Consider the following 13134-nt stretch of genomic DNA (forward strand, 5'->3'; position numbering starts at 1 on the left):
TCACAACGGACAATTTCTTTACTTCACTGTGGCACAGACTGCTGCAGCGCAAAACAACGTTACTGGGCACAGTGAATAAAGTACTGTTTCTGTGTGACTCCTCCCATCCTGCTGCACCTGAACCAGCTAACTGGCACTCTGATTCATTTTCTCGTACTTAACATGAACAGTTTTGAGGTAATTCAGTCATCAATATATAAGGACAGAGATAGGATTACATCACAGATGAGCAGGATGGACAGAATTAAAAAAATGAGTACATCAGAGGGACAGCTCAGGTTGAACAGTTTGTAATCCGTGAAGTGAAAGTTGTTTGGTTTATTTTTTCAAGTACAGACTCTGTGCTGTTTAAGGTTTTCAGAGTGAAGATTAAGCACAGAAATAATTCAAACACAATGTACCTACAAATTTGATTTGAGGTCAGGTGTCCTATTTTATAGTAATGCTTTTAGAACAGACGCACACACTCTCTCTCTCTCCTTGCAGAGGTCCGAGGAATTTTCTGAGGATGCTGATGCTATTTTCTGGAGAACTGATTGGTCATTAGGTGGTCATTTCATACCTGCTGATCACTAATCTGGAGCAGGTTTGGTTCACAGCACAAGTTACGACTTGTAGGACGACTTACCCTGGAAAGAAGTGATCCAGCTTTGTACTACAGAAAGCTCAGGGTTAGACCTGAAGTTGTCTGGGTTAAGCTAAAATCCTACTTCGTAATACAGGCCTCTGATGACTTAGCTGTGTCTTAGTTTTTCTTATTAAATTAAAAAACACCCTTGGGTTGTTTTTTTTTAACCTTGTTTGTGTTCACGTGTTGTCATGTTGTGGCTGATAAATTTTGAAATCTTTTTCCCAAATCTTCAGGGGGTTAGTAAATGTGGAAAACTTGCATGTACGTATATTTATGTTTTCACTTCATAAAACATCATGCTTACAGGGAAAAAAATCAGACTACAAAATCAGATTTATTTATTCTATTGCCACTTTATCATAGACACATATTTACTTTTTTCCCCTAGGATCTGGATAAAAAGTGATGCTGCAACACTGCAGGACCAAAAACTATGCACAATAATGAAACTTTGCTTTTCTTGTGCCAACAATTTGGTAAAAGGATGATTTTCAGAAATAAATGTAAATATACAAAACTAAATCAATATTACTAACAGAGGATTACCAGTGAATAATATTAAAACACAGCCTGGATTGATGATTTTAGATTTGCACAAGAGAGTCTTGACACTGCCTACACAGCCAAAAACAGTTTTTCACAGCATATTTCCTTGATACAGTTCACAGTTTTAGTAATGGACTTGTTTAAAGGTGCAGTCTTTATGAGGTAAAGTATGGTCTGCCAGCTATCCTCATCATCCTATATGTATTGAGTCCAGGGCAGTCAAACCCTGGTGCCACACCTTTCTTGTTGAAAAGGTAAAAATTGAAAAGCTGTCTGTCCTGTGCCTCCAGGGAGACTGAGATATTATTTACTTTCAATTTGCAAGGGTATGGCCTCTCAAACACCACCCTAAAAACCCTGTCCTGCAGATAATCCAGCCTAATAATTTGATACTTAGATGGGACAGTTGTGTCAACCTGTGGTCCACACTGCTGCATGAGCAGCACACCATCTGAATCTGCCTTGATCTCATAGAATGTCATATTCCTGTAAGTGTAAAATCCCACATATGGAGCTGGGTCAGGTGGTGCTCTGACAGGTTGTTGAGCTTCCCTGAAAACATTCTCAAGTGCTGGGATTAGGTAGCTATATGCCTGGCTCACAAGGTCTTTGTCTGTTGGCCGAACTCCTGCCATCAAGATCACCAATCCCAGCTTGAGCCGAGGTACAAGGGAGAGGGTAGCAGCAAATCCATCCAGGTCACCATCCTTTCTCACCACGCTGTAGCCAAACTGTTCACTTATTTCCCATGGTGTGCCAGTGAAGTTGGCAAAGTAACCTCTGTGGCATTGGATGATCGGGGTCATCATTGTGTTCAGGGTGTCTTGGCGGAGCAGAATGACATCATATGTACCAAGAAGAGTCATCATAAGTTTGGCCATGTCTGCTGCTGTGGAATACATCTGACCTGCAGGCCGGTACCAGCCAAGGTCGTAAAGGGGAGCTTGCTTTCCATTGCTGTACACGCCCACAGCCATTTTCCTCTGAATTGCTGGTGTAAAATTAAAACCAGTGTCCTCCATTCTGAGCCGCTTCAAAATGTTGTCTGAAACCCAGCTCTCAAAGTCAGTGCCAGTCACATTCTGGGCCAAGATGTTGGCTAATAAAGGAAAAGCAACATTGCTGTAGTGGCATCTGGGGGAAAAGAAAAAATCATCTTACAGATGTTGGCAAATCCTCTTTGGGTACAGAGTACTTAAAAAAAATACTAGACTATTATAGTCTGTATACTAGGTATAGCAGTGTTTCCCAACCTTTTGGAACCACGGCACATATTTCACATTAAAAAATTAAAAAATCACACGGCACACAACCAAACAAAAATATCACAAAAAGCATATTGATCTTTTTCCCCCACACACCAGGTAGAGCGAAATTGGCTCAGTTTGTCCCCAGTATGCCTTTTTTTCTTTCTTTTGACCACCTACTCATGCTAAGGCCTTCAGATTTCTTTTCAAATATTTATCTACTGCAATTATGTGCTACATCATCTCACAGCATGACTATTATGTAATTTCTTCTTCTGTTTTACTGGCAGTTTGCAACCTATTTAATCGGAGCATTTGGTTATACTGCCCTCTAGTTGAAGAGAATGTAATTGTTCTGCCCATTTCTCATGCCAATCACTTAGAGTACTACTCAGGTGGGACCAGATCATCTTCCACTGCGCACCTATGTGCCGCTGCACAGTGGTTGGGAAACACTGGGGTATATGTCCCCAATTTTCAAACATATCAAAGAAATGAAGCTTTATATATACTGACAAAGAAATAAGGTAACTTACCTAGTTCCTGGATCTGCTACAAGGACGTCATCCTGTAACAAATTAAGGGCTTCCTGTGTGTCTCCACTCCAAAGGAGATTAGTTGACCTTAATCTTCTTGGTAAACCTGTACAAATGTCAAACCTTATTGAATAAGGTATTTTGTTCATGACTTTATGCTTTAGTAAAGTGATTCATGAAACTATTTCACCAAACTTTGTATATGAAACCTTCACTTGACCTAAACATTTTATAAAAAATACTTTTTCTCAGGTGGGCTCTGTAGGCCTTCTACCCTATAATATATATCACCTTAAGGCAACTATTGATGTAAAGAAATGCCATATAATTCCAGGAGAATTTAAATTAAAAGCTCACTGACTATGCACATTTATTTCTTGTGGTAGGGTTTTTGTCAGTAATCACATGATTAAGTGATCGCTCACATACTGGATATTAGTTTTAAATTTCTTTAGCTCTACACATTTACTGAGGCACTCATAACGATTGAGAGCGCTATTGATCAGTCACCTCTGTAAGACCTTTAGCTCACTATTAAAGATCGGTCTTTTACTCTGCCTCCTGTGACTTGCACTTATGTCCCTGTAAAACCATGACATTGCCTTTCCTTCATCATTTGTCTAGCAGCTTTTGTTGTGGCGTGCTGCAGTGGGTTGCAGGCATGTGCTTACTTTATGAATTATATTGTGTCAGACCTATATTGATCGTTACTGTTTATCTATGACGTAATAGGAGTACCCATCAGAAGGGCATCATCCTCACCTATATTGGGAAAAGTTTATCTCTCTGTCAAAAATGATCCCATTATTTGTTCAAGTAGCTTATTATTCCTTCCCATCCATCAGTTTTTGGACAGCTTATCCAATTCAGGGTAGTCACAGATCCCAGCTCCTGTAATGCATGAGGCAAGGTGCACCTTGGATATTTTGCCAGTTTAATGCAGGGCCAACACACAGAGACAGACAACCATGAACTGACAAATTAGAATCACCAGTTAACCTCTTTAGAAAGTAAGAGGAAGTCAGAGACAATATATAAGACAGACTCCAACCAGCCTCGAGTCAGTTTCAAGCATTTTTATTGGGAAGTGATACTGCGAACCACTGCAACATATTGCCACCCTATCGCTGTTAATTCTTTAAAATTAATTGCACTTTAGCTATCATGTGAGTAGCGTATTGGTATCATCAGTCTGGTAAACTAGAAAATTCATAATTTCTTACATTTAAGAAACATTTCTTAAGCTTTTCTGAGATTTTTTTAAACCCAGACCAAGGTCTTTTCCTAAACCTAATAACCAGTTACCGAAAACAAAACCTGGAACACGATGTCATCTGGTTGAAACTGAGACACAATTATGTCACCACTACCCTGCGTGCTGCTTATTGCAGACTTTGTTGCTGACCACTCACAGCACTGTTGGCTGCAAGTCCTATTTCAACTGTGCATCCATGCAGCGCGTTATTTTATACATTTCAAGCACTATGTTGATCTCACTTTTATGGGAAATGTAGAATAACCAATTAACCTAACATGTATGTCTCTGGGAGGAAGCTGTTGGGTTAGGTGACAGTGGTAACCACGGCAACATTCTGCTATATAATGGTGGCATTCACTTTCTGATCTCTAATGGTCATTTTGAATTGGAAGCTGAACAATGAAAATAATAGTTTTTCATAATTATCAAACAAAGATGTTATTATTTTAGGACTTACAGTGAAGTTTCTGTAAGTGGATTATCTGTGTCCCTCCCAATGCGACTAGTCAGTCTTTGTGACACTGATGCTTCAGAGGTCTGGACTGGCTACACAGGCTCAACAGTTATTTGATTTGTGTTGCTTTAATGGATCAAGGATGACTGCCGTATATAAAAAATGGTTGTGGGGTTACCAGAGAGATGGCTGGACATCCTGCGCAGGGTGAGTGCAGGGGTGTTGATGCCCAGGGTCCTGACTGATGAGGATGCTGGTTGCCTGCTTTTACCCAGTGGGTTCTTGATAGTGAAGTTGTCTAAGTACTTCTCCAGAGGGTCATCCAAAGAGTCCACCAGACCATCCTCCCATAGTTTGTATAGCATCAACGTGGGGAAGATCTTAGAGAGGCTTGCAATTCTGTTGTCACAATAATGCAAGGAAGCACACCACAATAAAATGGTGCCATAAATAAATGCATCCTGGTTTAATGTATAATATTTCCACTGGACAGATTTGAGCATTTATCATACTTAATGGGTTAGTTGCACACATCACAGAAAGAAAGCTTGCCTTATGCAATTATGGTCTAATCCCAGCGCCTCACATCAAATAGAAGAATCACACTGCTGGTTACAGCATGCATGGTAGTAATTATTTAAATTAAACTATTAGTATTATGAGAACCTTTTAGGACTCATTTAAACAAATTACCACTTCTTTTTTTCTTCATATGTCTTTTTCTTCATATGTTATGTTCTTATACCTCAGTACTATACCTTGTGCAAAATAATACATCTCACCTGTACGCTGTGTACTCGTTGGGTGCAGGTGAGGAGGGGTGGCTCGTGTTCCTCTTGCCAAAGTTTCCATTCCATAGAATTGAGTCATTTAAAACCATGATTGCTGATATAGAAGGTAGCTTGGTGGTGTGAATTCTTGACCTCAAGAGTATATCTATCTGTTAAGAGAAGCTTTATTAAGACCAAAGGTAACATTTCAACAACATTTCAATATATACTCATTATTTCCAGAACAGATTTACTTTTTCTAATGCAATCCTCAGTGATGTGATGGGATGTTTGAGTGGCACAGGCTCCGGAAAGCGAGGACACATCTCTTCTGCTGTCACTTTTTTGGTGAATCCCTCTGTAAAAAGAGGTGCAAAGGCAGACTCATCATGTCTGAAACCTGAAGCCCTGTCCATCTGTGATAGCAGATCTTACAGTTGTAGGTTTACATATGTATCCTTTTATCATATTTATGTAGAAGGGCCCTTCAAAAAAACAAAAAAAAACAAAAAACAAAAACATTTATCAAACATCAACATATCTAAAGATTCTGACCTCTAGGGGAATTTGTCAGTTCAGAAGAACTGCTTGTTGTATACTCCCACCTCCTCTATAACACACTGGACAATCTGAAGAGAAGTTTCAGCAACTTGGTTCCTTCAGCCTCGCTGTGGTCTCTGAACCAAGATATTGGCAACCGATCCGTTAAGTCTTGTAAGCTGCGAGGTGGCTCCATGGATCTGATTTGTTCGCTAGAACATCCCAAAGATACTCAACTGGATTGAGATCTGGGGAATCCAAAACCCAAGTCAACACCTCAGACTGCTTGTTGTGCTCCTCAAACCATTCTTGAACCACTTTTGCTTTGTGACAGGGTGCATTATCCTGTATTAGCATGTATGGCAGGACCTCAAGGCCACCTTCTTCCATTGCTCCAAGGTCCAGTTCTGATACTGCTGTGTCCATTGTTGTAGACCAGTCAGCGTAAGCACACTGACTGGTCTACAACTTTCCAGCCCCATGCTCCATAAACTGTGATGTTCTGGGTATTCTGATAGCTATCTATCAGAACCAGCATTAACATTATTTGCAATTTAAGCTACCCTGTCGGAGCGGGAACACCCCACACAAGCTGCAGTTTTGGAAATCCATTTTTTAGCCATCACAATACGGTCCTTGTCAGACCCACTTGAATCCTTACACTTAATCGTTTTTCCTGCTTCTAACACATCAACTTTGAGGACAAAATGTTCACTCTCTCTCTAATATATCCCACCCACTAACAGGATTCATGATGAAGACTTAATCAATGTTTTTGAATTCACCTGTCAGCGGTCAGAATGTTAGGCCTGACCAGTGTAAATTATCAACAGCGTCTGCTGGTGTTAGATTTGAGTATATGAAATCAAGCCATATTTATTTTACAAGTTATGTGAAAAGTAGCATTTTTCAATGACTGTTTCTTTAAAAACAAAAAAAGCTTTGATGACCCTTTAGGTAACAGTAAATGAATATCATGGTCTGTCTGTTTGGATGGTTGGTAGTTGACACACTTTTAATTGACTAGACCAAGGAACTGATCGTGGACTTCAGGAAGACCAGGAAACACTTGACCCCTGTTTCAATCCAGGGGGTCAGTGTTGACATTGTGGAGGACTATAAATACCTTGGAGTACACATTGACAATAAACTGGACTGGGCTAAAAACACCACAGCACTTTACAGGAAGGGCCAGAGTCGTCTCTATTTTTTGAGGCGACTGAGGTCCTTCAACATCTGCCAGAAAATGCTCAGGATTTTCTATGAGTCTGTTGTGGCCAGTGCGATCCTCTATGCTGTTGCATGCTGGGGGAGCAGGCTGAGGGTCGCAGATGCCAACAGACTTAATAAACTAATCCGTAAGGCCAGTAATGTTGTGGGGATGGAGCTGGACTCCCTCAAGGTGGTGTCGGAGAGGCGGATGCTGTCCAAGATAAAGACAATGTTGGATAACACCTCCCACCCACTCCATGACATGCTGGTCAGTCACAGGAGCACGTTCAGTGAGAGACTGAGATTACCGAAAAGCACCACTGAACGACACAGGAAATCATTCCTGCCTGTGGTCATCTCCCTGTACAACGCGTCCACTTAACACACTGGTTACTGCTGCAACTACACGTTTCTTTTCCAGCTATTTATTTATGAGTGACTTATGTATATATATATATGTATATATTGTACTATTCTTAGTTAGCGTATTGTCTGTCTTGTCTTAATGTTGGTTTATGTTGGTTTATAATGGAGCACTGTAACAAAAAATAATTTCCCCCAGGGATCAATAAAGTATTCTGATTCTGATTGATTCTGATTCTGTTATGAAATATGAACATGTAATAATACAGTAATGGAAATACATTAATAATAAATGTTGTTTTAATAACAGGAGTGTTATGCAGTTTCTAATGTACTGAAGGGACACACTCTAACACGTATGTAATAAAAAACGGTTATTATATTCAGCGTGTACACATGAGCCCCAAAACAATCCCATTGTTCATTATTATGTAATGCTTTAATTCTCCTAGGGCCACAAAGTTATAAACCTGGATTGTTTCTTATATTACTTCAGTCCCAGTGTGTTTTACACCATCAGACACTACACTGCTATCTCTCCGCCTGAGTTAAAGTCTGCTTTAGCTCCTTGCTGATCCTACTGCTATTTCCAGCTTTGTGTAATCCTGCTGCAGCTCCTACATATAAGTACTTACACCAAGAGGATAAGAAGGCCCAGCTCACAGGTTAAAAAACACTGTACATCTCATGTGAGTGTAAGCCAATGATGGCTAGCAGCTCTTTACCTGTTTTCAGTTTTGGCTTTCTATATTGCCATATGAAGCAGCAGGTCATGACTACAGAGAGCAGAAAGAAGACAATCATGCCAAACATGGTCCATTTCACCTTCATCTTCTTTAATGGTTCTTACAGACAGCAGGCAAAGCCTATAAAAAAGTTGTACAAATGTTTTAGTGATTTTCTTTTTTATCAGATATTGAATCCAACATAAAACTCATAGCTCAAATGCATGCTAGTATGTTTCATGCCATTTGAAAATTTAGTCTCATGTCTTTTTTGTGTTGTCATATAAAAATGTCCCTGAACATGAGTTGCATTAGAAATTGATTAGCTTACCAATGAAGTGAAAAGACGCCTTCCTCAGAAGCCCCTCATTATCTCTATGATATTCTTCATCATCAGACTAGAAAAATCCACCAATTATTTTCCTTAAGGTACACAGAAGAAAAGTCAGCAAGGCCGCTTGATCCTCTGTTGCTCATGAGCAGTTACTGGCCATCTACTACATGCACTTAATCCTGACTGTTATCCCGAGCTCCAGTAAGAGAGTGGAATCTATTCCTACTTTACCATGACGTCATAATCTACAGGGCTACACCACTAAACGTAAGGAAGGCTGTGGAATCGAAACCTCTTGAACCCTCACCCTCTGAACACTTCCTGTTGATTCTGCAAGAGAGCTATTTTCAGCAGCAACAATTTGAGTAAATTAAGTAGTCAGAACAATGTTGAAGAATTTGTATCATTTTTGCATTTTAAATAAAACACAAATCAGTGACTACAGCAACAAATAATTCAAATGTGAACGAAATGAATCAGAATGGTGCCTCTCCAAGCCACTAGAAGGCGCTGTGGACTTTAAATAAATGCTATTTACAGACAGACATATGTCTTTAATAGATATATGGCTAGATAGGCAGGCCTAACCTGTGCAAAGTGGGAACACTGTGTAAAATGTAAATATACATAGAAGCTACACCTTTCCGAGATGCTCTTCTTTTACTGTTGTCAATGAATCTAATTTGTCCCTAAGATTCTCCAGCTGTTTCTTTTTAGTACCATGTACTTTTCCAGCCTTTTGTTTCTTCTGTCCAAACTTTCTTGAGAGGTGTTGCTGCCATCAAGTTCCAAAAAATGTTTGTATTCATTTTAAAGTTCATCATCGCACAGAGACAGCATCAGTGAACGCTAGAAATGATCCTTTTGTGACCTACAATGCAGACTTGATTTTATAATCTCTCCAACTTGTTCTGTGTCTGTCCTAAGGCCTCCTTCCTCCTTCCTTCTCACAAAGGAGGTGCACAGTCCCTTCAGTCATTCGAGATGCCTCGCCTTATCTTTAAGGGTATCCAATAAGCCACCCTTAAGATAAAACTGATATTTTCTGGTTGTAACTGGTAATAGTAGATCCAGAACCAGGCTAGGGGAGGGGTCACCATCTAGTAGATGGTGACCCCTCCCCTAGCCTGGTTCTGGATCAAGGGAGATCTTCCTTCCAGCCAGCACCCTGTACTTGCTTGCAGGGGATCTTGTGACTTTTGGAGTGTACCTTACAGTAAAAACACCTTGAAACAGCTGCTGTTGTGAATTGGCTTTTGGTAATTCAACTAAATTGAAATTAAATTGTTTGCAAATTATTCCACTCTGTTATTTCTTATTATTTGAAAGTCTTTCAGGAATGGGCTTCCTATAATGCCACCCTACCTCATGAGCCATAGAGGTTTTAGTTTTTGTCGCGTTGTTTTTAAAAATGATCCACCACTTTCTGCACTGCTCTGCTCTGCTCGCTGGGACCCCAACAGTGAGAGCAGCCAAAGAAAGGCACCAGCTTTACTGACCCATAAGTCAAGATAGATTATTTCTGATTGGCTCGCTGATGGTGTGTCTGACCTACAATCTGCTGCATTCCCATTGCTGTCTCCCTGGGCATAGGTTTCCATAGGAACAAGCCGTAGGCTCCTCTAATCTGTTGTTTTGCAGCTCTCACTCATCTGGAGGCAGGCTGGATTCCTTTTTGTCATGCCCATATTCTTCTGCTCTATTTCCTCACTGAGCTCTATCTCTTTTTCTCTCTTGCTTTACTGGCAGCGCTATCCCTTTCTCACTCTCTGTTTTTCCCTCTCCCTTAGTCTCTTTCATCCACTGCAGTCTTATCTTAGGGAATGTCTCAGACAGGTCGGCTGTGGAATCTCTATGGACATGATAGCAGTGCAGCTTGCAACAAAGGTATTATTGAGTTCTCAATGACAAAAGGACCAAATAAAACATGTCCTCATATCACAGGTTAGTTGTGTTTTTTACTTTAATTCGTTTTATTTATACTCATCCAGTCCAAATAACACATCTGAAATATATCACATGTAGGGTGAAAAGACTAAATTTTTAAACGTTATTTTCCAGTGCTATGTAGAAAGGCCAAAGTTTGCATCCATAACATTTAATGGATTTATAAATCTAATAAAGCATTAGCATCAAAAGCATTAACTCTCTCAGGCTCAAATTAAGTTTTTGTTGCTAATGCACAAAAGAATACCTGCAGTGGTACTTCCGAGTAAAAAAAACTCATAAAATATGTATGTGGGGTAATCAGGTTGTTAGCTTTTAACTGTTGCAAATCTGCAACGCCTGCCTTGAGAGGGTTAAAAAGTTGGCACAACAGCCTCTTGTCTTTGAATCCAATTCATTTCAGTTCAGGTTTTATATCACCAGTTCACATCACAGTTGTGAACTGGTGACAGTTATTTTAGGATGCAACAAGCTAACAATGACTTAACAGTCCTAGGAAGGAGGAACTCATTTTAACATTAAGAAACCTCCAGGTAGACACAGGCTCAGGGACAAACAGCCATCTTGGGGGTTAGGGCCAAGAAAGGAAAGAAAAGAAGGTTGAAGAGAAATGACAAACCGCAAACTAGAAAGAAAAAAACAGTACTGGAGTAGAGCTAGGTCTGACAACGACAATTAATAAGTGGGCCCACAACAATAACCTACAATAACATGATCGCCAATTTTATTTGCTGGTTAAAGTTGCTGTGAAATCATTTCTGAATAACATTCCTCAGTGTACAATTGTACAAAGACTGAGTTTCTCATCATCTCGGGATGAATAAAATATTATCAATCAATCAATCAATCTGCAATACACAATATCATTAAAAAAGAATTCTAAATATCTACAATGAAACAAGGCTGAAAATCAGATTGGATGCTATATTCATTTCCTCAGTTTAAAACTTTTTTGGTGTTCTGTAGTGAATAAAATATCAGATCTGCAAATTAGCGCAGGAGTGCAGTGTTGCTACTTTTTGGGATGGGGTTGGTAATTGCTACTATGCTAAAAACACTGGCTTCATTCCTTGAGTTATGTGTAGGTTAGTGTTAAGTGACGTAATAAAAAATTTGCTTAGGTACAAAGATTGTGCTGACACTGAATGGTAAAGAAAGGTCTTTCAAAGCGTCTTCACTGGCAAATATAACATCTAATAATTTAGGTTAAAAATTAAAACAGGCAAGTGTAATAATAAATTTGAGTAAAAGCACTTTCCTCCGACGGAAATGCATATTAATGCCTATTCATAATTAACCCTGGTGGCCTTGTTTTAAAAAAGAAACAAAAAACCCAAACCCTTGTGTCCAGTCAGGCGCAGCCGATGTTCTGTGTTTTTCCGCTGCTTTTCTGCCCCCTCTTTTTTGGTTTCGCCCAACCTGACCTGAACAGCAGCGCTTCAGCCTTTATCTTGGTGCCACTGATGATGATAAGGATGCTTCTCTCCATCTCTAAATGATTTCACAGGAAACCGACCACAGCTGTACGGCTGCGCGATGAATACACTGGCTTTTAACAGGCATAAGTCTGGAATATCTGTGATTATGGATATCTTGTACTTTCTATGGATGCTGCCGTCGGTGTGGGCTGTCGAAGGTAAGCTGGAATGCGACTCTTAACTGAATCTAAACGCTTGAACGGAGCCGAGCTGTGAGCGAAGGGACGACAAAGCGCCATCATTAATTTACCAAAAAGCCGACAATGCGTATTTTAACCTCATTTAAGGGAGCAGTCTAGAGGAAATCTCCGAGGTGTTGTTTGGATGGAGGTCTACAGCTTTCACTATACCGAGAAAGATTTAAGCTGCAAATATGTTGGTAGTCGAGACAGAATTTAATCAGCTTCTCTGGCCTTTATTCTTATCTGGCATCAAAGGCCATATACACAGTCTCATTTTCTCTATCCTTGTTGTTGTTATTATTACTGTTCTTATTATTTATCTTTAATTTAACTGACATTCCTTTTGCTGCAATCATTAAGTACAATATGTTTGGTCAGGCAAATACTTTCCAGTCCCACAACTTCAATTTCTTGTTTCCCTATTTGTAAGTACAGTAAGGATAAGAAATATTTTATTCATCTAAAGGTTGACAAGATCAATTACATAAATACCCAGTATTTCTCATCAAAATTTTATTTTAAAGAGGAAAAACAGTTAAAGTCAATGTAGGAGAGAAACCACTTTTATAAGAGAAAATAGTCTAGCCTGAGATAAGACAGGGTTGGCCTAGTCCACTGCAGGGGGACTTTATAAGTTTGCTCACTTGCCAATAAAATGAACAGTCTGTAATTGTTATGGTATTTTCATTTTCTTGCAGAGAGACAGAATATAAACTATACATTAAAAAAACCAAAAACGTATTTAGTCCCCTACAACTCAGCAAGAACTCATGCTCCCATGGGATTGACACTGTGCCCATGTGGCACCCAGATTACATTCAATTCAAATTTATTGAGGTAGTCCCAAACCACAGCAACAGTCGCATCAATATCAATATCGTATATTGTACGATAAAGACCCTACAATAATA

General features: G+C 39.6%; 2 protein-coding genes across 4 annotated transcripts in view; one reads left to right on the forward strand and one right to left on the reverse strand.

Moving 5' to 3' along the window:
* Positions 1-901: 901 nt before the first annotated feature.
* Positions 902-8806, reverse strand: LOC101473793 (putative beta-lactamase-like 1). The gene is made up of 7 exons (XM_004570916.2): positions 8614-8806; positions 8283-8423; positions 5697-5800; positions 5455-5612; positions 4851-5071; positions 2961-3066; positions 902-2311 (listed from the first exon to the last, which is right to left on the reverse strand). Exons 2-7 carry the CDS (start codon positions 8386-8388, stop codon positions 1333-1335), a joined length of 1674 nt encoding a protein of 557 aa, XP_004570973.1. The 5' UTR covers positions 8389-8423; positions 8614-8806; the 3' UTR covers positions 902-1332.
* A 1457-nt stretch (positions 8807-10263) lies between these two features.
* The window catches only part of LOC101473498 (ephrin type-B receptor 2), a 95438-nt gene continuing 92567 nt past the window's right edge, over positions 10264-13134 (forward strand). For 2 of the 3 annotated variants that reach the window (XM_004570915.3, XM_076878704.1), the window contains exons 1-2: positions 10264-10560; positions 12071-12199. In XM_004570915.3, coding sequence (XP_004570972.3) covers positions 10440-10560; positions 12071-12199 — 250 coding nt within the window. In that variant the 5' untranslated portion in view covers positions 10264-10439. Of the gene's footprint in view, positions 10561-12070; positions 12200-13134 lie in introns of those variants that run through there. The other variant, XM_076878705.1, reaches the window with a different exon arrangement.

The sequence above is a fragment of the Maylandia zebra genome, linkage group LG20, assembly GCF_041146795.1.
Source record: "Maylandia zebra isolate NMK-2024a linkage group LG20, Mzebra_GT3a, whole genome shotgun sequence".
In the NCBI taxonomy this organism is placed as follows: Eukaryota; Metazoa; Chordata; class Actinopteri; order Cichliformes; family Cichlidae; genus Maylandia; species Maylandia zebra.